The 25,690-nt window shown below is 41.6% G+C and overlaps 1 protein-coding gene across 3 annotated transcripts; it reads left to right on the top strand.

The window, feature by feature from the left end:
• Window positions 1-1,251: 1,251 nt before the first annotated feature.
• On the top strand, window positions 1,252-24,775 carry OCIAD2 (OCIA domain containing 2). 3 transcript variants are annotated; one of them, XM_075930448.1, is made up of 8 exons: window positions 1,252-1,270; window positions 8,839-8,988; window positions 15,329-15,425; window positions 16,891-16,944; window positions 19,185-19,232; window positions 20,774-20,879; window positions 22,702-22,789; window positions 24,614-24,775. In XM_075930448.1, exons 2-7 carry the CDS (start codon window positions 8,929-8,931, stop codon window positions 22,781-22,783), a joined length of 447 nt encoding a protein of 148 aa, XP_075786563.1. In that variant the 5' UTR covers window positions 1,252-1,270; window positions 8,839-8,928; the 3' UTR covers window positions 22,784-22,789; window positions 24,614-24,775. The 3 variants fall into 3 exon arrangements, with proteins under 3 accessions (XP_075786563.1, XP_006113525.1, XP_006113524.1); XM_006113463.5 differs by lacking the exon at window positions 1,252-1,270 and adding an exon at window positions 1,419-1,661; XM_006113462.5 differs by lacking the exon at window positions 1,252-1,270 and adding an exon at window positions 1,420-1,585.
• The last annotated feature ends 915 nt before the right edge of the window (window positions 24,776-25,690 follow it).

Below are 25,690 nucleotides of genomic sequence, written 5' to 3'. Positions count from 1 at the left end.
CCCGATCTCCATTTTCGCGATCAGGGCTTTTTTGCAGAAAACAAATCTGAGCTGTCTACACTGGCCCTTTTGCGCAAAAATTTTGCGCAAAAGGACTTTTGCCCGAACGGGAGCAGCATAGTATTTCCGCAAGAACACTGACAATCTTACATGAGATCGTCAGTGCTTTTGCGGAAATTCAAGCAGCCAGTGTAGACAGCTGGCAAGTTTTTCCAGAAAAGTGGCTGATTTTCTGGAAAAACTGGCCAGTCTAGACACAGCCGTAAAGTATATTTTAGTATAGGTTATAGGTGTGATTTACATCCCAATATTGACAGAAGGAGTATGTTCAGCTTAATTGCCCCAGAGCTAGCATTAAACACATTGCAAGAACTATTATGACACTCAATTTAGCTTCTCTTCAAGGTAGATACTAAGTGAAATAGTTGTCATTTGCATTATGGCAAGATAGCAAGGGCCTTATCCGACCTACACCAATGACGTCAGTGGGAGCTTTAGCATTGATTTCAGTGGACACAGGATCAGGTCCTTGCTATGGTGCAATGTTTTAACTAAGTTCATTTATATTTATTTTATGAAAGTTGGAGGGGATGCTCACCCCACTTTCTCCCTTTCAGCCTTGATACCCATCTCTGTAGTACCACTTTTAAGCAGCTAAAATCTTCTTCAGTGACATAAATATGTTTAGTATAACACATTTAGAACCCTCTCTTCCTTTTTCCTATGCAGAATCCTCCTCCAGTCTGCTTTTTGTTTGTAGGTAGTTTTGTGAAGGTAGTGTGTTTTTAAAACTGTCTATATATTATTAGAAAATGATTGCAGAGTTTCCTGGTGCTTTGAGTGGAGATCTTTAGTGTACATAAAAATCAAAATACTCCTCAAGCCTCTCCCATTATACCCTTTCGGGAGGTTGCATTGCAAAGAGGTGAATTTTGGCAGCCTGTAGCAAACAACTCTAAAAGAAGAGAGGCAAGGGGTGTTGGAATAATTTGTGTAGTGGGGGTGCTGAGTTACTGAACCAAACTGTAATCCCCTTATATTATGGAAACAACTTCAAATCAGGTGAAGCTTATTCCAAACCAAATACAAAGCATAAACTTCATTTTGGGTACATAACACGCCCCAAAATCACATTCCTACGCACAGGGGAGGGAGGGATATGTTATGTACTGTAGTAGCTGCCTTGGTGCGAGTTACTCACCCAAACAGCTGGGTAAACTGTCACAGAGAGAACGGCCACGATCCGCAGGTGGACAAAAACTAAATTCTGGTATGTGATATGTGATCTCAGAGCTTTCAGAGCAGAAACGGGCAGCAGTAGTACACAGCCCTTTGCCCTGTCCAGGGAGTTACATTACACTGGGGGTGGCGGGGAAAAGGACGGGCAGCCTAGAGCTCGCTAAGGGTTTCACGGATACTAGCAGCTTCCGGGATCGAGGCTGAGTCGCTGCGTGCTGCATGCAGCAGATCTAACCCTGCCTCTTCCTGGTCAGAGCCCCTCACTGAAACGGGGATTGGTGACGCGCTGCGTCGCTGAGGTTCTGCTCCCGAGGATCGCACTGTCCTGCCGCCAGGGGTTTGCACGGTAAGAACTATGAACTGGGCCCAGTATTAGATCTACTGCAAAATCCGCCGCTTCCCAATTAGAATCTGGACAGATCGTAAGTTTTTCCCCCCTCTTGGTCTCTGCGAAGTTGCTCTTTCCTTTGAAATCATACTAAAGAAAATCCGCAAAATCCGCATGAGAAATGCTCTAGTCGGTCTATGTACTGATGTGGGTTTGGGCACGAGAGAGTGGTGAACACACGCTAAGGAAACGCAGCATCTACACAAAGGCATTTTTCGTTCCAGTACCCTATGTAAGGCCCAGTTTTGAGAGCATTTTTCCCTAGACCTGTTTGCTGGTGACTACGTTAGTATCAAATGACAGATTTTATACCAACTGGCTTTCATGAGAAATTGTATATTCTTTGTGGAAAACGTGTTTTTAAAACCTTACTAGGTTTTATATTGAGAAAAATACTATACCCGTAAAATAAATAGGACTAAATATAGAGGGATAGAATCATAGAACCATAGAGCTGGAAGCAACCTCAGAAGGTCATCAAGTCCAGCCCCCTGCTTTAGGCAGGACCAATCCCAACTAAATCAATCCTGCCAGGGCTTTGTCGAGCAGAGACTTAAACACCTCTAGGGATGGAGACTCCACTACTTCCCTAGGTAACCCATTCCAGTGCTTCACTACCCTCCTAGTGAAATAGTTTTTCCTAATATCCAACCTGGACCTCTCCCACCACAGCTTGAGACCATTGCTCCTTGTTCTGTCATCTGTCACTACTGAGAACAACCTTTCTCCATCCTCTTTGGAACCTCCCTTCAGGAAGCTGAAGGCTGCTATCAAATCCCCCCTCACTCTTCACTTCTGCAGACTAAACAGACCCAACTCCCTCAGCCTCTCCTCATAGGTCATATGCTCCAGCCCCCTAATCATTTTGGTTGCCTCCGCTGAACCCTCTCCAATGCGTCCATATCCTTTTTGTAGTGTGGGGCCCAGAAAGTAACAAGACACTGGGCCAAGTTCTGCATTCAGAAATATGGGCTACAGTAGTATAACTGAGGGTAGGGTCAGTTCCAGGGGTAGACAATTAAGGCAGTCACCTATGATGCCAGCTTGTAGAGGACAGTGCATTGCTCATGGTCTTTGTTGTTTTTGTTTTGTTTTGTTTTTTGCTCTGCTGGAAGGCTGGCATGCTGTTCTCCCTCCCCCTTCACTGTTCCTGGAGAGTGCTAAAAATCTTCCGTCACTGCCAGCAAAAGATCTAGAGCAGGGGTGGAGAACCTTTTCTGGATCACTGACCTACAGAAAAATCAGTTGGGGGTCACACACGTGAGAAGCAAAAAACTCAGCCCTCACTGACTTGGACCCCAAATGAAAAGAAGAAGAAAAAATCCTCACAGATGTGGCCTCCAACTGAGAATCAGAGAAAAAAAGGACACTCTCCTCAAACTCTAGTCCCACAGGAGAAGGAGGGGTTAAGAGGCATTGAGGCTCTAAGGCTTTCAGGGCTGGGTTAACTTTTTGGAAGCCCAGGGGTAGTGGATTTTGTGAGGCTCCACCAGGCTCTGGAATGGGATCAAATATTAGGGGATCAAATGTATGTGAAGCAGGCTGGGGGTAAGGCTGTGAGGTCTGGGAGGGAGGTGCAGGATTGGGATGAGAGGTTTCGGCAGGCGGGGATGCAGAAGTGGGGATGCGGTGTAACATGAGGGAGGGAGCAAAGGATGGGGGTACTGCTTTCAGCGGGGTACAGGTGTCTTCACACAAATCTCATGCTGCAGGGAAGCGCTTCCTGCTGGCACCACCCCCTGACATTCCCATTGGCTGTGATTCCTGGCCAATGATAACCATGGGGGGCCGGGATGGTGCCTGCAGAGCATGCTTCCCTGCAGCAGGCAAAGCTGCTTACTCCCCTTGCCAGGCAGATCAGCCTGCAGCTTGCCTTGATCCATCCCACAAATCTCAGGCCTTCCCCACCACAGACAAGCTGGCACTGGCACCCCAGCCACAGCGGCTGTTTGTATTGCTGCCAGGGCAGAGGAGTGGAGTCCCAAGCCTCTCAGGCCAGATCAAGGCAAGCTGTAGGCCAAATTTGTTTATGATGGTAGGCTCCCTGTCCCAATCTAGGGCTATTCCTGATGGAGGGCAAAATCTGACACATTGGGAAAATCGTAATAAACGTATTTGTCCTTAATGAGCCAAATTTTGCTTTCAGTCATGCTAGTGTGTAGTGCAAATAATGATAAATAGCAATAAGTAATACAATGTTTAGGTCTTGCTCTATGTAAAGTCATCTACCTACTAATCTCAAAGTATTTGACTGCCCTTTCATGCATTAAGCATCACAACTCGGATGCAGGGAGGGTATTTTACTTAGGAGGAAATTGAGATTTAACAGGATTGAATAACTGTCCCAATATCACATATGAAGCTTGCTGAAAGGCCAGGAACAGAATTCAGATTGCCTGTGCCTAAACCCAATGCCATCCTAAAAAGAAAATTGATCTATTTTTTTTCCAAAATATACTCAATCTCTTCAAAGACAATCAAGAAAATAAAGTGGCAGTCCTTCACAGATTGTTCCACTGTAAGCTAATGTCAAACATCTGAGCACACACCTTTAACAGTAATGTCCGGTCACTTGAATTTTAATCCTGTTTTTCCCATTGAGCTTCTAGTGACATAGCCTGAAACTAAACTATGTACCCTGTACCAAAATAACAACCCATTATTAAAATAAACACTTCAATTTGGGCTCTTACAATATCTCTTCACAAGTATTTTCTCTCCCACCCCAGTAGATGCCAAGTAGCTGAACTGCTACTGTAAGTGCTGGGCTAAATGTCACAGTGATTAATTAGTACTTTATTCCAGATTCACCCACACAGTAAGACAAAGTCTCTGGCAATTAAAACAGATCTTTGAAAGAGTGGAAAGTTTTTCCTCCATGAATTTTCTCTAGTAATCTCAGAGTGGTGTGGTCACTACCCCCAACAGAATCAAGTCCTCCATAATACAGAAAAACAAATGCTTACAAAAAGATTAAATTTCTTTCATTAAAACCCCCGATGGAGAGGGTCTGCTGCCGCGGAGCAGCCTCTGTCCGTGGGGAGCTCGGATCCCCCGCAGACAGGGGCTGCAGCCACCCTGCACTGCTGCCTCTGCATCAGAGGCAGCAGCATGGGGCAGCAGGCAGCCAGTCTGTACAGGGAGCTGGTTTTTAAACTGGTTCCCCTTGTGAACCAGCTCTCACTTGTCACCTCGCCCTGCTGCCTCTGATAGAGAGGCAGCAGCACGGGATAGCAGGGGCTCCCTAAGAGTGGGGCCAGGAGCGTACTGGCTATCAGCCCGGCCTCCGGGCACTATCTCGTAGTCATGTAACTGCTAAGATGTCTTGTAGTTACATGACTGTTCAATTTCACACTATCTAACATCCTTAGAACCTGGAAGGTTCTTCAGTTTGTCCATCTCTGGGATTTTTCATTATGTTGAAACTGAAGTGTAGCTTAGTAACAGGAAATATTTCCAAGATTTTATGGGTGTAAGGAGAGATTAATGACAAGATACAAATTACTATAACACATTATACAATCCTAAAAAAGTCTGTTTCTTTTCCTGTTTACTGAATCTGAAAAGCAATGATGAAAACAAGACGCAGAGCTTACATTCTGTGGCAGTAGTAAAGGAGCCAGGTCAAATTCTATTTCAATCTCCTATGATCTCTTTTAAATACAACTTCCTACACAGCTAGGTTTATTGATCAGAATATGAATGCCAGGATAGTGACTGTGATTGATAAACTTTGTTCCCTCCCCTTTCCCTTGATCTTTTTTAAGGGTGTGTCTACTCAGCAGGTCTTAACTCAAAATAAGCTACACAAATTGAGCTACATCCATTGTGTAGCTTATTTTGAAATTGGGAGCGTCTACACAGCACTTATTTTGAAATAGAGCACTCTTCCTTCGACTTCCCTTACTCCTTGTACAATGAGGGTTACAGGAGTTGGAGCAAGAAGTCCTCCAGCTTGCCAGTATTTCAACATTATTTCAAAATAATTGCTTGTGTGGAGATGTGCACTTTGTTATTCTGAAATAACGATGCTATGTAGAATGATCCTAAGTGACAAGAGGCTGACAGAAAAATTATTATAAAGTTAGAAAGAGTGAAGAGTTGGCAATTTTCACCTTTTTCCGGAGAGCTTCAAAATTATATTTTTCAGAGAAATAGCATCAACATATAGTGCTTTGAAAATAGTGTAGAATGTGGTGAAATTGTGTATGGAAAAAGTTACCATTACTACAGATTTGTATCAACACAGTGCTTTAACTGAGTCTTTTTAGCAAGGACAAAGAGGTCAATTCTTCAACCCTGCCACTCCCCCCCCAAAAAAACCCAAAACTTGAATTCCCAGTGTTAAATAAAAATATAGTGCTTCTCCTGAGTGTTACAGCTTTGTAACTGTTCCTGAACTAAAGTGCTACACAGAGAAGATTTGGAACAGTTTATAGTTTGAGTACCAGCAAGCCCTGAGGAGAACAGATTTTCAAGTATGTTTCATATTCTGCCTGTGTCCATGAAGCCACTTCTGCTTTCTTCAGTGCCACCATTCTGAAAAAAAACTTCTTCCCAAAGCAACACTGCTGTGCATGGTGATAAATGGTCTCCCAGGCTACATGATAAAAGATGGTGCAGAATTCACATTTGAGGTGTTTATATTGCATAAGAAAGATGAATAAAATGACAAGCCTGAAAGGTTTAATTTCTGAAAACTGTTATGGTCTGGACCCACAAAGGAACTTATGCATTGCAACACTGAAGCCAGATCTACACTATGAGATAAGGTCAAATGTATTATGATAAACTTTTCAGCACCCAATTTTGTAAAGTTGAAGGTACGTGTCCTCAGTGTGTGCAAAAGTTTGACACAGTTCGAAGTACTGCATCCCCAGTAGAGGGGATGTTAAAATGCATTTAATTATGTAATTGTGTAACTCCTGAAAATTTCAGCAGTTACACATGGGGCAGGCGGCTCTGCAGGAGCTGGTACACACAGGGAGACAGCTTAAAAGCCAGCTTCCCACATATACTGGCTCCACCTGCTCCCCCCCATGCTGATGCCTCGGTTACAGAGGCAGCAGCACAGGGAGAAGCTGCATGTAACCGTGCACATTAAACAATGAGCAGGTCAGGTCCCTCCTGTTCACACAAGCAGCATTTTTGCAGCGTTGATCCAGACCATCTGTTTGCCTCAGCTCCTTTATTTTTATGTGACATCCCTGATGTATCCTTTCTCCTCCATGCCCTTTGCATTCTTTCCATAAATACCTGCATACCTTTTGCTGGTTCATAGTTCTGTCTGAACAGATTCCTCTTCCCATCCAGCAATGAGGTCTAGTAGCTCCTGCACTCTCCATTCTAGTGCTCATCTGCAACCCTGGGAACTCATGGTCAGGTGTGCTGCCTGCTCTGAGGTCTGAGTGCCATGCTTGCCACACAGAAAATGAAATTCAAACTTCCCTGGGGCTTTTTCTGTTCACCTCAAGAGCAGTAGAGTTGAATGTCCTGGCCAGAGCAGTCACTGCGGGGCATCTCCCAGAGACCAAGAACTTCAACTTTCACAGTGCTGCGACTGCGCTACCATAAAGTTGACCATGCAAGGTCGAATTTAGTGTATTTCTCGTGAAAAGCAGAAGTACTAAAATCGACTTTAATGGCTCTTTAAGTCAACAGAATGAGCTTGGTGGTGGGGACTCACTGTTTAGAAATTTGACCTAATGCGGCTAGTTTGATCTAAACTCCTAATGTAGACTAGGCCTTAGTTCATGTTAGACCTGATGTGTAGGTCCCATAGTGGAAAAACAAAATATGTGTGTCAGAGGCTAAAGGCAGGGCATGGTCAGAAAGGCACAGGCACAGAGGTCATTGTACTATGGGAATTCTGGACACCACTTTGGACAGGCTGCTGTAAATTAGACCAACTCTCTGAGCCACCTCATTCATATTGGGGCCATTTAGACCTCCAGTGCAGTCAAGAATCAGGAAGGTGGAAGGAGGCTTGAAGCCACACTTGTCCTCAGTCATAAGAACAGCCATACTGGGTCAGACCAAAGGTCCATCTAGCTCAGTCTGCTGACAGTGGCCTATACCAGATGCCCCAGAGAGAGGGATCACAACAGGTAATCCTCACGTGATCCCTCCCCTGTCATTCAACTCCAGAGAAACAGAGGCTCGGGATAGAATTTCTACCTATCCTGGCTAATAGCCATTGATGGACCTAACCTCCATGAATCTATCTAGCTCTTTTTTGAACCCTGTTAAAGTTCTAGCCTTCACTGCATCCTCTGGCAAGGAGTTCCACAGGTTGACCGTGTGCCAAGTGAAGAAAAACTTCCTTTTGTTTGTTTTAAACTTGCTGCCTATTAATTTCATTTGGTGATCCCTAGTTCTTTTATTGTGGGACTAATTAAATAACTTTTCCTTATTCACTTTTTCCATACCAGTCATGATTTTATAGACTTCTATCATATTTCCCCTTAGTCTCTTTTCTAAGCTGAAAAGTCCAAGTTTTTTTAATCTCTCTTTATATGGGACCCGTTCCAAACCCCTAATCATTTTTGTTGCCCTTTCCTGACGTTTTTTTTTTGTGTGTGTGTGTGCTGTACTCTGCAATCCCCAGCACATAATGCTTCCTTGTACACTTTCCTGTTTAATTCAGACTCGGTACAAACCCAGTATTTCTGTTAATTGAAAGGGGACAATGCATTGTGTGGCCTAATATAATTTACTTAGGCTACATCTAAACTATAAGCCTCTTTCAAAAGAGAGCATCTAGACCACAAGCAGATTTTTCAAAAAAGCGAGCAGCTTTTTTGGAAGATAGTCTAGACGCTTTCTTTCGAAAAAGCACAGTTTTCATGTAATAGCACCTTTTTTTGAAAGAGTACTTTTGAAAAAAGGCATTATTCCTTGCAAAATGAGGTTTACCATGATAAAAAAAACTGCCGTATTCTTTTGATTTACTTTCGAAAGAACATGGCTGCAGTCTAGATGCAGGTGAAGTTGTTTAGAAAAAAGGCTACTTTTTTCAAAAAAAACCCTGTAGTCTAGACACACCCTTTGAGTTCAGCCATTGTGATTTTTTTTTATTTATACTTAATAGCAGGTTATTCAAATAGTATCTGTGATAAAAATAATGCTTCTTTAAAAATGGGTGTTTTCTCTAGGTAAACAGTTGGCTCCAACAGTGTAATGTTTTACTTTTTTACCTTTGTACCAAACAGTGAGAGGAGGAGGAGCCAGCTGTGAAAGACAGATTGCTGTCTTTGCTGCTGACCAAGATTATTAGGAGGAAAGGAGAAGGACAAACAGACATGTCTTCAGAAACAGCACAAAGTAATGTTCAGGCACCTTCACAGCAACAAAACCAACAGGTAAATTGGGGTCACTTCCCCTTTCAGCTGAATGCTATCTTTAGTCATTTTTTGTATTCTTACTATCAAATGAAATCTGGGGGAACAGCTGTTTGGATGGATGGACTTATACATATAAATGAGTAGGAGGCAATGTTTGCTAGTATTCCCCTGGGCTATGTCTAGACTACTTCCCTTTTTCGGAAAAAGGATGTAAATTAGACGTATCGCAGTTGCTAATGAAGCGGGGATTTAAATCTCCCGCACTTCATTAGCATAAAAATGGCTGCCGCTTTTTTTCGGCACGGAGCTTTGTCGGAGAAAAGCGCCAGTCTAGACGCTGATCTTTTGAAAAATAAAGCCTTTTCCGAAAGATCCCTTATCCCTCTAGAAATTATTAAATGTCATGGTCATTCTAGTTCTTGTCATTAAGTGTGTTTAAAGTCTTATACCTTTTCCACTGTGATACGATTTTGCTTCTCATATTTCAATCCAAAGTAAATTTTTACTCCTGTTAAATTTTTTTAAACTAGGCATATAATAAAATGATGCTATTTAACTGTAAGCAATTTAGTTTATAGTATCCCATGCAATATTAAAAACAGAGCACATTTATTTTAGAATCAAGAATTCTTGAACAATTTTCTATCTGTATTATGCTTCTCTGAGCTCTATACAAGGCTCCAATATGTTTTCATTCACAATTTCTGCATAATCCAGCCTTGTATGTATTATGGCCCACACTCTGTGTCAAGTTCTGCTCGGTGTAGAGAAGATAGAAGGCAGAGAGTAGTCAGAATGCCATTTTCAATGGTCTGCCAATTATAGTTGAACTACTTTGGTCCCAGTGCCAGTCTCAACCCCAGTGAATCTGCTTTAGTTTAAGCCATCTAGCTGTGGTTCCCAAAGGAGCATATCTCTGCTAAGAACCAGTAGAACACAGGTGCTCTCTGGCTCATCCTCAACATCCAACTTCAAACCTGGGAAGGAATTGAGTGTGAATTGGCATAAGATTAGGTAAAACTGCTTTACAGCAGGGCTACGTCTACATTGGCCCCTTTTCCGGAAGGGGCATGCTAATTTTTCAGATCGTAATAGGGAAATCCGCGGGGGACTTAAATATCCCCTGCGGCATTTAAATAAAAATGTCTGCCGCTTTTTTCCGGCTTTTAGAAAAGCCGGAAAAGAGCGTCTACACTGGCCCCGATCCGGCCCGATCCTCCGGAAAAAAGCCCTTTTCCGGAGGATATCTTATTCCTACTTTGAGCACGCCTATGCTGAAGAACTCTCAACAGGACTCTTAGGCTGTGTCCAGACTCCATGCCTCCGTCGACGGAGGCATGTAGATTAGCCACATCGGAAGAGGGAAATGAAGCCGCGATTAAAATAATCGCGGCTTCATTTAAATTTAAATGGCTGCCCCGATCTGCCGATCAGCTGTTTGTCAGCAGATCGGGGGAGTCTGGACGCGATGCCCCGACAAAGAAGCCTTTCTTCATCGACACAGGTAAACCTGGTTTCACGAGGCTTACCTGTGTCGATGAAGAAAGGCTTCTTTGTCGGGGCATCGCGTCCAGACTGCCCCGATCTGCCGACAAACAGCTGATCGGCAGATCGGGGCAGCCATTTAAATTTAAATGAAGCCGCGATTATTTTAATCGCGGCTTCATTTCCCTCTTCCGATGTGGCTAATCTACATGCCTCCGTCGACGGAGGCATGGAGTCTGGACACAGCCCTAGGGACAAATTCTACTACTTTGTGCCATAGTGGAACATTTAATTAAGAGTAATTTTGATATGAAATAACCCTGTTCATAATCATTTACTTCCTCATCTGTTATTTGTACTATTGTAGGAATTTTATTATATTTGATGTAGTTTATGAGCAGTTCATGTTTCAGATACTATACTACAATCTTGTGTGACAGGTTTGCTCTAGTCACTGCGAATGGCACTGCCTGCTGGCATTTCTGGGGATTTGCAACCATGGGCTACTTCCCTCTACAGCCCCAGAATACATCTTCCTTTTCCCAAGGAGTGACTATGTAGACTACTTCCTGCAGCCCCTTTTGCTTCCAATTTACTTTTTTTCTAGTAGTCCCACCTGCCCTTCAGATGTGAGCTTGTCTCTAATCAGCTGCATGAAGCTCTCCCATTTTCAGCCTAATTAGCTGATTGTAGGGCCAGCGTGGGGAGCACATCCCATCACACCTTGCTATGAAACTCTACAATCAGTTTTGAAGGCCTTACTCATACAGTACTCTCACTAACTTAAGTAGGAGTTGTGCTTGAATGTCTGGGGCATCCACTACCTTAAAATTTAATTATGACTGCAGCCAATAACCTATTTCATCACCATGATTACAAAACTAAGCGGACCTACACAGAGCTGGTACATGACAGCCTGGTTCTATCTATAGTTAGAGCTAAAGGTGCAATTTCCCACTAAGGGTACATCTAGACTATGTTCTTCTTTCAAAAGGATATATGCAAATTCAGTGCTAATTTGCATATAATCTTCTGATCGCTTTTTCGGAAACATTTTTTTTGAAAGTGAAAAGTTTAGATGGTTTTTTATCAAAAGAACCCTGTACACCAAATTTTTTAAGGAAGAAGGGTTCTTCCAAAAAAGGAGGGTTCTTTTCGAAACCCCCCATCTAAACTGCTTTCACTTTAGAAAAAAACCACATTTGAAAAAGCAATCAGAAGAAGATATGCAAATTAGCACAACATTTGCATATCTCCTTTCGAAAGAAGAATGTAGTCTAGATGTACCCTGAGGAAACATAGCTGTGTCAGCTGTGATTGAGTTGACATGTTAAAAATAGAGCATTGCTATGGCAGCAGGGCTTACAGGATTGATTAGCCACTCCAATTATGTACTCACCCAAGATTATAGACACATAGGGAAGTTCGCCCACCCACCACTTCTGCTGCCATGGTTATACTCTTATTTTTCATTCAATAGCTCAATCAGAGCTAGCGCAGTTATGTGTCCTTAACATAGGAATCACATCCCCATCTCCAAGTGCATACCCTTAGGTATGCTGACACCTCTGCCAAAGTGGCCCTTATGCTACAAAATTTGAGCTTTTATTCTTTTAAAGGGTAAGTTTTTAGCTTTTGTGAAAGTAAGTAAAGCCTTGAAAATTTGAACAGTGTGTAACTGAAACAATAACATATGCCTGATTCTGTGCAGAGCTTTCTACAATAGCTATAAAGTGTAAACTGCCCCATTCATCTCAAGGAGATGGAGTGGTAGAAGTAGCCTCCTAATTCAGCAGATGCACTCAACCTCTTCCTCACCCCACTGAGGGGGCATCAACAACCCACAGCAGTACCCTCCTCCCCAGCACCATAATCTTAATCCCAGCCAGGTGTGGAGGGAAGGCCTTGGGGGAAGAAGGATTGGGCTGGAGACAGAGTCCACCTTGGACTCATTCCACAGTGGCAGTTCCTTTCTTGTAGCTGGAGTTCGGTTAGGGTCAGTGCTGGCTCTCTGGCTCCATGTGGTGCTACCTGGCATGTGGAGTCACAGCACCACTCAGGTTTGGAAATTTTGGAGTTTATTGGTAAATCAAATTAAAACAAAGATAATGTAATAAAATCGTATCTAGATTACGGGATAGGCCATAGCTCATTTCTGTAGGATAACTGGAGACTACTACCACCATCATTCTGTGTGTCTGTCCCTCCAGCTATCTTGGACTCCTGACTTTATCTCACCATCCCAGAGCCTGAGGTAATAACTGTCAGTGAGATTCTATTTCAGTCCCCTCCCCTTAGAATCTATCACTTATATTCTGTTCCTTTGAAGTCTAGGTATGAAAGCTCTTACCTGATGACTGTTAATCCAGCATAAATGAAGCCAACATACCCTCTCCAGTATGTGTGTCCATTTTATTTAGTAATTAAGAGAATTTGTTTGATGAAGGAGTTTTTCCATCTCCTGTTACTTAACATATATCTCTTTAATGTAACTCCAGTAACTTTTTACATATCACATTATTATAATGAGATCTATATATTGTAATGTAGATTTGTTTTTCTAATGAGGAATAAAAAGCGAGGAATTGTGGGGTCAGAAGAGGCTAAAATGGGGATACCCCCAGATTATTTCCACCAAGTAATTATTTCACATTAGTTACAGGGCACTTAAAGCAGCTAAGAAACCTTTACAGTGTATCCAGATAGAAATATAACAAAATAACAAAAATGTATAATTGTTGCCTTCCACAGAAAGGCTGTGTGGCTACTGTACAAGAGACTGATTATGCCAAACACTTGCACAGTATCGATCTACAGTTGTAGCACCATAGCAGAGAGTTAGTTTAGTTTAAGAAAACTTCATGATGATTACCATAAAATCTCGAGTATAATGCGCACTTTTCCCCCATTTTTTTAGCATCAAAGATGGGGTGCACATTATCTATAGGAGGTTTTTTAAAAAAGTTTTAAACTCACCCTCAACAGGCACGAGCGGGGGGGCGGGGACAGGCAAGGACCTGGGCGGGAAGGCCCCCCCCCCAGCAGGTGCGAGCTCGGTGCATGGGCATCTGGGCGGGGGAGGCTTCCCCAGCAGGTGCGAGCTCGGCGCGCCAGTAGCTAGGCGGGGGAGGCTCTCCCGGCAGGCGCGAGCTCGGCACGTGGGCAGCTGGGAGGGGGGCAGGTTTCCTTCCTGTTCTCCTGTATAACGGGTGCGCATTATACATAGGAGTTCGGGTTTTTCATGATTTTAAGAGTCTAAACTAAGTGTGTGCACTATACATAGTTGCGCATCATACTCAAGATTTTACGGTATTACAGCAATTAGAAACCTAGAAAAGCAGGAGCTCATGTCTTCCCTCCCCCTCCATTGGACCTATACCCACTCTCTGCTAAAAGCCTCAGTCCTCAAATGAAACCTCCTATGGTCCCTGCCTGTCCCCCACCCTGCTCATTACCTCTCCTTGCTGGCTCAAGGCTTCCTTGGGAAAAGGAATTTTAGGGTCTTCCCCTCTGTGCTCCACATCCAGCTGTTTGCCTCTCTCTCTACCCAATATCCAGCCTTTCTCCCTTCCTTTGATCCCTGATAGTGAGTTCCATCACAGCCTGCAGCACCACTCCTGCCTCAGCAGCAGCACCATAGCCTGCCCTACACTGCAGCTCCTTACCTGACTGGACAAGGAGAACGGACTAGCTAATAGGAAGGACCCCTCTTCCTATTTCACTGCTCAACAAAGAAAGGAGAAGGACACACCTTTTGCTGCCATTACTGGATAGTTGTAGGAAAATACCACCAGTTTTTCTTTTACCATCAGAGAGCCATGCCTGCAGAATCCAGTAGGACAACTGAGTGCTATTGAGGAGAAGCCCAGCCGGAGAAGCCCAACAGAACCCATGTGAATATCTGAATTGCATGGAGGGGGAGTTAAGACTGCAGCACCTGAGGGCATACATTATCAAAATTTGAATACCTGCACGATCTACCAAGAGCAGTTTCTCATTTTGGCATCTCAATGGGCGGAGTTCATTTTGCGAGTGTGCTCAGAGTAATAATGCCTTTTTTCCTCCCAGTTCAACCCTAGAATATTAACTGAATAAATGTGACTGATCAGAATAAAAGAATTAAGAGAAATTAAACAATGAACCGCCTATCTAAAATTAATAACTTATTAAACTGTTGCAAGCAGGATTGTCCCAAGGGTGATGCAGAGTCTGGGACGTAGACACTAAGTTTCTTCTGGCAGGTGCTCCCCCTTACTCTGCCTAGGTCCCACCCTCATCCTGCACTCCACCCTGCCTGTTCCCACCCTATCCCACCTCTTTCCACCCATTTCTGTCCTTTCTCTTGATCATGCTGTGCCCTCTCTACTCTTCCTCTTCTCCCTTTCCCCCACTGCCTCCTGACAACACAAAGAGCTAATCTGCTGCAGGTGATAGGTGCTGGGAATGAGGAGGAGGCACTGATTTGCAAGGTCCATGGGTGGGCAGTAGGGATCCTGGGAGGGGAGCTGCTGGTGGCTGTTCCAGCCACTAGGGCAGCACCCCAATGTGCCATACCCCGTAGGGACAGCTCTGATTGATTGTAGACAAGATGTTTCAAGTGGGATGAAGTCTTTTTAGTGTAAAGCCTGAAAAGTACTTCACATTTCTGCTCTGGAACTATCAAACATTTGATTGTTTGATTAACTAAAGATGGGAGGGTTGTTTGTTTGTTTGTTTTGGGACATTAGAGAGTGGTCGCATAACTTATGAAAGAAAAATACCTTTCTTTTTTACTTTCCATATATTGGTAACTATTTTAATTTATGTTAAATTGGCTTAAAATGGTCTTGTAAGATAAAAATCAGTAAGCTAACAAAAACATTGATCATTTCAGTCTTTGCTCCACTGTCCCATCTCAGATGCTCACATCAATAGCAAAGAAGTAGAAAGGATCCGTCAAGAATGTAGAAATGAAAGTTTCTGGTACAGAGGTAGGTAGCTCAAATTAATTCTTATCCCAGTGAGAATCAGCACTTGATGTATTTTTAGCTGAATGACTGCTTTAAATTCTGCCGCATGACTTGTGAATTACTTTAACACTTATATTTATTTGACAGAAGATTATTAGGGTCTAATTCTGTCATCCTTACTTATGTTGAGTAGTACTTACTATGAAATCTGTGGGACTAATTACACAATAAAGTACACTTTAAGTAAAAGAGGCAGAATTGTTCCATTCATTGTTAATAATTAACTATTATTAACTGATGTCGCTATTTTTAAACCTATTTTTACTCTCACCCAAAGGACACTTTCCATTTTCTCTCTCATACATAATCTTAATTTTAATTTTTTTTCAAGAAATAACAAGGTTTCTGTATAATTTCAACAACAAAAGTGATTGCAGAGTGAGTGTAAAGCTGGCCAGCTGACAACTCTAAATATGGTTATTCTGAAAGAAAAAAAATTGAAAAACTATAAGAATTTCGTCTTTTAATCAGATTGCTATCAGGGCCAGACATATTTTAGTTTTGCTTTCTTGGGGGATATATTACTATGGTTGTGCAAGTTGTTATTTATTCTGCATTTAGCACCAAAAGGCCACAACCACGTTAGGCTCCATTGTGCTAGGTGCTGTACAAATATAATCAATGGCTGTCATTGAACCCAAACAGCTTACCTTCTAAGGGTACGTCTAGACTACATGCCTCTGTCGTCAGAGGCATGTAGATTAGGCTACCAGGCATAGGAAAATGAAGCGGCGATTTAAATAATCGCCGCTTCATTTAAATTTACATGGCTGCCGCGCTCAGCCGACAAACAGCTGATCAGCTGTTTGTCGGCTCAGCGTGGTAGTCTGGACATGCGGGTGTCGACATCAAAGGCATTTGTCGACCACCCAGGTATGCCTCCTGGGATGAGGTATACCTGGGTGGTCAACAAATGCCTTTGATGTCGACACCCGCGCGTCCATACTACCGCGCTGAGCCGACAAACAGCTGATCAGCTGTTTGTCGGCTGAGCGCGGCAGCCATGTAAATTTAAATGAAGCGGCGATTATTTAAATCGCCGCTTCATTTTCCTATGCCTGGTAGCCTAATCTACATGCCTCTGGCGACAGAGGCATGTAGTCTAGACATACGCTAAGATTAGACATTAAAGGTGAATGAGACAAGCAATCTGGGATGGGGAAGACAAGAATAATAAATACAAAAAAGAGATACATAATTCTCAGCCAGCAGGCCCAGACCTAGGACAAAGTGAGCAAGGCAAATGCTTTGGGCCCCGCGCTTTCAGGGCCCCACAATGCTGAATGTTCACCATCCACTGGCCGGGCCTGGGACTCTGCTCCCAGTATCCTGCCTTGGGCCCTGCAAACCCTTTGGCCAGGCCTGTCAGCCCATCAGCAGTAGTGATTACAGTGCTGGATTTTATTTTGTTTCTTGTTTTTTCCAGGTCTTCCCTTGTCTTTAGGAAGCATGCTCATCACTCAAGGACTAATCTACAATGGTAAATGGGAGATATTAGAAATGAACCCAAGTCATGCTTATCTGAAGTCAGTACTTGATCAGAATTTCCCTGAAGCTTGCTGCTTTTCATATTTGAATGTTCTTCCCATTCAGTGCCAACATTACTACAATGATCTAACAACTATGCATTAACACAACTCATTCTGAATATTTCCTTTTGAACTCATACCCTTCCAAATACTAGGGGCCTAAATCGGTCACACTTATATTCTATAATCAAGAAGTATCACTGACTTCATCGGGCTACTTGTAGAATAGGGTACTAATCCACATAAGGGTATCGGAATCTGACATTGTAGCTCTCAATTATGGCTTCTAGAAAGCATTGGCCGTGTTTTTATAATGTAAGTATATAAACAGAAACATGCTCGGTCAATGCAAAGGTGGGAGGGCAGGTGATCTTATAGAGCGGCCGTGTAATCTGCACAGACGATTATCGTGTTATTTCTATGGTGAATCAGTCTAGTTGCATTCTGTCTGCCCATGAAGGAGTTGCAGACTACTTTCTGTGTTTCTCATTCATTGACAGATAACACTCCACATAACCACTCTAGCTGGATATTTATTTTACAATTATCAACAGTAAAGCAATTAAGAATGCCAATTGTAAATTATTATTATTGTCCCTTGACTAATTTGACACGAACAGGGCAGCTTGTATTTCTTTTAGAAACAACTGCTGAACACCTGGCCAAAGTGAAAATAAATGGGCTCTACCTAATAGAGGCTAGGGAAAAATAAATTCTCCTCCCCACAGTCTAACACTTGGCATAGACTGGTTACATGGCACTTTGCTGTGTATACAGGCCGTCCTCTCTGTAAGTACAAGATATGTTTAAAAAAACTTGGACTTACAGTGAAACAACTTAAAGAGGGAAATTTTGTCCTACAGCTGACTTCTATTTGTTCAAATTGGGGGTGGTAGTGTGTGGGGCGGTATTGTGCGACTTAAGAGCAAGGAATGGGAGGACTTATAATGCATCAGTTCCTACAAGCATCAATGACTTTAGTGCAGAATGGATGTATACCAGAGCGACTTATAGCAGGGATTCCGTGTACTACAGATCATTGGCTTTAGAAGAAACTTGCATCCCCTACTATATGTGAATCTACATTGGTGGGTCAACTGGCCACCACTTTATACTCCCTCTACCACCAAATTCTTCTGTGTGGAATTAACCTACATAACCTGGCACTGTCATCCTTACTTCTTTCCCATACCCTGCCTCCCCCGACATCCTACCAGAAAGCAGTGCTTCCATTGTGTTTTAGGGTCTTTCATTTCATTGAAGGAGTCATTCTGTAGCCTTCAGAGCTACTGTGTCTCTCCATCTACAGACTCAGCCCTTTCAAATATAATATTTTTAAATGGAATTTAAATTTTTAAATTCTGCAGAAATGGATGGGTCACCAAACAAATGCCGGTACAAAATACAACAGACTGACTCATTCTGATCCTTGCTGCTTTCATTGGCTGAGATTTGGCAGTAACATCACATGGTTATATTCATTCATTCTGCCTGGATATTTTTAACAGGTTCTAGATAATATCCAGAATGGTGGCTGCAACAGTAAAACAGTAAAATTGGAAGGCTCCACAAACATGTGGAGGATTATGTGGAAAAATCCTTCTGATGTATTTTTATTTACTGTCTAATGGTGTTAGCTGAGCATGCACAGATAACAGTACATGAGTACAGGCTGCTACCAAATTGAGATCAGAAACAAGTCTCCATTGTCACAGTCAATCTGAGAGAAGGGGGGATTTTGGTGGGGAAAGGTGAGAAACTTTCCATTTTCTCCTCTGTTCATGGAACCACACCTTCTTTCCTCAAAAGCCCAAATGTCAAATTGACTCCTCCCTGCCTATTAAAGAGGATAAACATCTATCTGATGACAGTTAATACTAGATTGATAATTGACCAAAAAGGCCCTACAAGCTAGCTCTCAGCTTGTGCTTGCCTAGAGAGCAAGAAATTGAATGAGAGAGCTGGATTCCAATTCTCCACCTGTCAGTACAAAGTATTTTTCCCTGACACTACTAGCATGCCATCATGCAAATAACTGTATTGGGAATTACCAGAGGGTTTTGGAAATGGTATATTTTCCTAAATAAAAGCTCTAACAAATGAGAGTCTTATTAGAAAAATATCACTTTTGTTGATAGATGAGGAGTTTCTCAAGAGGATAGGCATTCTTAATTGTTATGTTTTATTTTAGGCTTTCTCTCATCAAGCCCAAGATTTGGATCATTACCTAAAATTGCAGGTAAGTCAGTAGTTTTATTTTAAAAAGAAAGACAAGGTTGGGGGATCTTCATTAACAGTAGAATCTGAACTCTTCAGAATCCAGACTTCCTTCATGTGCTGTCTCCCCCTGTTCTAGTGAATCTCAGTTATCCAAACTTTTGTGTATCTGAACATATAGGGTGTCACTATAGCTGTTTAGGTAATTCTATTTATATGGGATATACTAAGTTTACAAGCTAATTATTAAGTAAAGATTGCTTAATGAAGAATTTTTCAGTAAGATTATATGTTCAATTTGTAATTGCTCTACATGTACTATTTTTTTATTTGGAGGTCAGCCCGCACCAAGGTTCTGTCCATAAAACTATCCTTAATGGTCTGTTTTTTCCCATGCCCCCTCCTTCTTGGAAAAATTCCCAATGAAAATCTGTCTCTCTCTACCTTAGCTTCATTAAAACTCACCTTGCCATAATACACATGAAATTCTGCCATCTGCTCACAGCTACACCAGTCATGAGTTTTGAGCTGCTGATTGTGCACTTAACTAGTTTATGCTACAATATCCTACAGTTTTATTACTATGTTCTCTCCCTATTCTCACAACCTTATTTTATATACCTATTATTTCTGTTCTTTTAGGGTGCATCTACGCTGCACCCGTAGCTCGAAATAGTAGGGCAGATATTGTTGATTATTACATAAAATATAGCAGTAAAGCCCTAGCACTACCATAACAGGTTCCCAGCATGGTTAAGTTCTCTAATTATTATAGCCATGTAACTCCTCAAATAAAGAAATAATAATACAAATTCAATTTATCCTGTTGTCTAACTTTGGAACATTTTGTTAAAAAAATATTTTCATAGGAATTGTTTTGTAATGCATGTACATAATCTAATGACACCATTTAAATGATGTGATCTAGTCTGCTTGCAAAAGAGTTTCATTTGGTGCGTATTTGGATGTGAGACCTCCACAGAAAATTCAGTGTATTGCCAGAAGTAGTTTTTCTTTATTGAACCCAAGCTCAGTGGTATTAATGAAATCAAGACTTAAACTGAAGTCCTAGTTATTTGTAATCATCAGAACTACCACGGAGCATTTTGCAAAGATGTAAGTCTTTGTCAAATTTCACCATGTTTACACTCATCTAAATTCACCCTGCAATAACAAGTGTATATAGCTGTGGTGTGCAACACACTAGTCACATGTGGCCATTTGGCTGATTGAGTATGGCTAGTTCGCTACATCAGAAGCCACTGTAGTGGCTATTGCTTCAGAACTGGCTGGACACCATGGGTATATAGTATTCTTTTTCACATCTGAATTGTTATGCAGCGTTGCTGTGTATTGTTAACCAGCTGCACTGTTTTACTCTATAGATGGTTGAATTTCAGTGATAAGAGAACTTACAAATATTATACAGTAATAGTGGTATATGTTTATAAAGTACTTTGGGATGAAAAGTCCTACATAAGAGCAATTCACTACAAAAGGACAAATGATAGTATCTTGAGTTAGTATCTTGAACAAAAAATATTTTGTGATTGGTTTGTACAGTTGCTGGTGCCTTTGGTTTTGCGATTGGGACGATGTCATATATACGAATATGCCAGAAAAAGTTCCAACGTGTAGGAGTTCAGCCACTTCGTCCAGAATCTGAAAGGTTTGTCTTGAATATAGATCACTCAATCTTATACTCTAGCTCAAACAGAAAGTATGGGGTTTGGTGCAGAAACATAGGTACTGAAAATAAAAAGAGAGGCAACTACAGCATACTTTTAAACCTTTTGCTTCAGCTCATAGGGAACTCTTGAATGTCATACCTAAAGGTATATATTCAATATAATCTGCATTGTTTGAACGACATAAATAATCCTGTAAATTAAAAGACTAAATCCCTAGCCTCTGCATATACTAATTTAATTATAAAAGATCAACAGTTGGTACCAGGCCGAAGATAAATTTCTATTAAATATCACACTATCCATCCCATCAGTTTGGGCTATAACTTTAGGTTCACTTTTGATTCTGCCTTTTCTCAGTATGTCCTGCAAGTTGTTTCTCCACCACATCTTCTTTATCCCTATAGTTCATTGTTCTCTGCTGTAATTAATGCAACCTCCTCTTCTCTGGCTTCTTAAATCCAGTCCTTTCTCAAGTCCATACAAAATACAGCTACTAAAATCATTTTCCTTACCTTATGATTCAGTTCACGTAATCCCCTCTCAGGGTATGTCTACACAGCAGTGTTATTAGTCTGCAACTACACCACAAGCAGTTATTTTGACACTGTCAAAATGTTGTCGAGCTGGAGGACTTCTTACTCCGGCTCCTGTAATCCTCAGTTTACAAGGAATAAGGGAAGCTGGAGGAAGAGTGCTATCTCTGACTTCCTGCTGTGTAGACAGCGCCAAAAGCTGAAATAAGCTATTTTGATTTAAGATATGCCATTGATGCAGCTCAGGTTGCATAGCTTATTTCAGTTTTAGCCCTGCTGTGTACACATGCCCTTATAGTCCTGCAGCACCTTAGAGGCTAACAAAAAATGTAAATGGTATCATGAGCTTTTGTGGGCACAACCCACTTCTTCAGATGAATGGAGCTCAGGGGGTCCTGGGTACAAATAAATAGCAGAAAAGGAGAGAATGGGTAGGGAAAGAGAAGGAACAAAATGGGGAAGAAATATTGTCAATTAGAGTGTTCATGCTAAATGAGGTTCATATAGTGGGCTCTAAGTTCCTAGTGCTTGGCTTTTTATGTCATTAGGGTGTGGAATGTAGCCGCCCACATGGTTCAGACCTCAATTCCAGGTGTCAAACTTGTAAATGAAACTAAGTTCTGCAACTTCTCTCTCAAGTTGATTTTTTTTAAATTGCTTTGTAATAATATAGTCATTTTTAGATCCATTAGTGAGTTTCCGGGCAAGTTAAAATGTTCCCCAACAGGTTTCTGTGTGTTACCGTTTTGAATATCTGATTTGTGTTAATTAATTCTTTGTTGTTGAGACTTTCCAGTATACCCAATTGACATGGCAGAAGGGCATTGCTGGCGCTTGATGGCATAGATCACATTGGTGGCTGTGCAGTTATATGAGTGTCTGACATGGTGGCTTATGTGGTTAGGTCCTGTGATGATGTTGCTTGTATAGTTGTGAGGACAGAGTTGGCACCAGAGTTCCTTTTGTCAGAAACCATGTTTCCTTTTCCTGCTTGAAAAACCCTACTATATTTTGGTCACTACTGAAAATAAGCAATACATAAGAATAATGAAGTTCTTTTGCTGAGGCATTCAGATGTCATCCTGTATGCCATAAAATAGCTGGAAGGACTGAAGAATGTAAAGTGGGTGAATGAAAAACAACAAGAGATTCCTTCTATAAACCCTGTCATTCAAATTCTTTACTAATATGTAACCAAAAAAATGACAATTGTGTTAGAGAAATCTGAGCAAAAATCTTGAATGCTCTATTCTCCTCCTGATTTTAGGCATTGCCATCATATCTGCAAGGAATGCGAAGCAAAATTGGGATCTAATGGAAAGGAAAATGTAAAGTCCTCAGCTTCATAATCTCAGGTACACAATTTGAATCTTAAGGAAGCTTTTGATTTTATACTTTAATTTGAACAGTATTCTAGTTTAAAACATTTGCGACCGTGCAATATAAACAAGCTTTATGAGATGAAAGTCTGAGAATTAGGAATTCTATTTATGGTTCTAAAGTTAAATTTTATTCTAAATTTTCGCTTTATAACCATTTAACATTAATTTTACTTCTGAGTAACTCCTAATTTAGTTCCAAAATTTTCATGCAAACAGAGCTTTTTTTTGTCCAGTTAGAATTCAGTGGGATTCTCTGGGTAGTTGTAAGTTAGAAGAAAACAAAATATACTTCTCTTCTATTTTGAATGCTATATTACTGTTTCTAATTTCTTTCTTAACTTGAACATTTATGGACTAATTATTTTTGGTATGTCAAAAATGCAGCTGAAATATTGATGTTTTAAGAACATGATCAGTAAAATAATGTCCTTGCTATTTTCATGGAATACTATGCTCTGGGTCAAACAGAAAGTGTGGGGTTGGTGAATCAATAATTGGGTAAGGCTCTTTCACAGGTGTTATACAGATGATCACAAATGGTTCTCTCTGGCTTTAAAATCTCTGTAAATTACATTGAGAGGGATATTTTAGCAGATCCTTTTCATTGACCCAGAAGTATTCAGTTTTGATGGATTTGAACAGTGCATGGTATTCACAATGAAACATACTGATATAACTTATCATAATCAAAGAAGCCATTAGGGTGAAATGTGGCAACATTAGATTAGAGTATCCCATTTGATCTTTAATAGTCTGGAGGAATTTTATTACACCTGTGGCCTTATTTTATTTTTATGGACTATAGGAGTTAGCCAATGGTGGAATAAGTAAATAGTGAGGCCCCACTTAACTCTAGCCTCCATGATTATTGCTCCAAATCTGCCGTAATGTAGATCTACGGTAAGATTCTCAAAAGCACCAAACAGATTTGAAGACAAATGGGACTTAAGTGCCCAAGTCATTACGTTTTTGTAAGAATTTTGCCCCATATCTTGCTTGTCTCATTCACATATGATTATTTCCATTGACTGAGAATAATGATGCCAATACTGTACGTCTAATTAAAGATCCCCATTTGTTCACTGACAAGTTGTTTTAGTCAAGTTGAGAGCAGGAGTTGGTGCATATTTCAGAGTTTGTTTCTTCTATTGGTTTGGCAAAGACTGAGTTTGTTGATCCCCAGATCCAAACAGAAAGGCCATTTTGTTTTTCAACCTTTTGACAAAAGGATTATTGTGAGCTGTGGTATTTAAATTTACAAGTACTGGTTAGCTTTGAAAACTATGTTTTACATGTACCCAGAGCCAGTTTTGAGGGAAGAATTTTGAAATTTAGGAATAATGGTGGGTTTTTATACAATTAAACGTAAAACACTGAAATTAGAGGCTGACCACACATTGTAATTGGAACACACAAAGTATTATGTTGTTTGATCACTTCTTTCCTTTACAAATAAGTACAGTGAGCTAAAAGTATTCTAGATGGTAGATATTGCTTTTCCATCACTTCTCATGCCAAAAGTGTGCATCATGCTCAAACTTTCCTCTCAGGTTACATCTAATTAAAATTATTGTCCTATACACAAATTCAGTGTCAAATTCTTACCTCCAAGACTTGTTCAGAACTCCTGAAGTCAGAAGTAGATGTACATATATGCCTGGGGAGAACTTGGCTCCCAGCTCTGTATATTATATAAAATATGGGGGGGGGGGGCGAGGGCTGTGTGTGTGTTTGTTTGTTTTCAGACCCTGTCTCTTCTTTTTAAGAATTTACTTCATCCTGGTATCTCTATTGTAGAATTGACAAAGATGAAAAATCCTGCAGAAAATGTCTTCTCCTTCAGTGGTTTACTCTGGACAGAAGAAATTAAGCCTAACGAGGTGTAAACAAGTACATTGTGAAGATTGGGATGATTTTTTTAAAAAGTTGAGTTACATAATAAATGCTAATTTCTAGTAATGCCATTTCTACTTTTTTCATTTGAGATCACACCTCAATACGTTTCTTTTTTCCTTAGCTCTAGGCACTGAAAACTTAAATATTGCGATTCCTGCAAGTGGCAATGACCTGAATCTCAGTGAAATCTGCAAAAGTCCATAATTGGAAGCACTTATCTCCTACACAAAAGAAAAAGAATGAAAGAGGGTTTAAATGACATTGCACTGTTATGCAATCCACCAAGCCCCGATAGCATGATCAGTTTTTCATAACTCTTTGTACTGCACAAGGACTCCATGGATCACCGTTTTTGACAACACAGATTGGACTTCTTTTGTCCTACACTCTCAGGACCTGACTGGTCCCCAATGAGATTTGCTGGACCAAGGGAGGTCCCTCTCCTCATGGCACTGCTGGCACTGTGCTAGAGCACCATCCTGGCCCTGCTGCTGCCCCAGCTCCCCCGGGCTCTCTAGCTGCCTCTGGCCCCACTTCTGCTGGCACCGGAGTGGCATGACCAGAGGTCTGCAGTTGCTTGGCTCTGTAACCAGGGCTGGAGCTCCGCAGTCGGGGCCAAAGCTGCACAGCCACTTGGCTCCATAGCCAGGCCTGAAGTTCTGCAGCTGCTTGGCTCCGTGTTTGGGGATGGAGCCGCAGGGGCTGGAACTTCCCGGCTGCTGGAGCCGGAATGGGGTGGGGCTGGAGCTCCCTGGGTGCTGGTGCTCCAAAGCCACTGCCAGGCTGGAGCTCCCTGGCCACTGGGGCCAGAACTCCCTGCCCTATCACCCCCCTCATTGCTCCTCCCCCACACTGGACTCTTGGCTGAGTCACTAGTCCCCCTCTACCATATTCCTGCCCTGTTGCCAGACCTCCCTAGTCCTGGGCTCTGTGGTCCAGGAACATCCATGGTACAACCTGTAGTTATCCTGTGGACAT

Source organism: Pelodiscus sinensis, chromosome 4 (assembly GCF_052426305.1).
Source record: "Pelodiscus sinensis isolate ZL-2025 chromosome 4, ASM5242630v1, whole genome shotgun sequence".
Lineage (NCBI taxonomy): Eukaryota > Metazoa > Chordata > Testudines > Trionychidae > Pelodiscus > Pelodiscus sinensis.
The sequence above is the reverse complement of the archived record's forward strand: the minus strand, read 5'-3'. Positions and strand labels throughout refer to the sequence as shown.

Bases quoted from the DNA above. Each gene is read 5' to 3' on its own strand.
- OCIAD2 (XM_075930448.1), top strand. From the start codon at position 8,929: ATGTCTTCAGAAACAGCACAAAGTAATGTTCAGGCACCTTCACAGCAA. The intron at 8,989-15,328 runs GTAAATTGGGGT...TGATCATTTCAG, and splicing joins CACAGCAACAAAACCAACAG to TCTTTGCTCCACTGTCCCAT. The intron at 16,945-19,184 runs GTAAATGGGAGA...GTTTTATTTTAG, and splicing joins TCAAGGACTAATCTACAATG to GCTTTCTCTCATCAAGCCCA.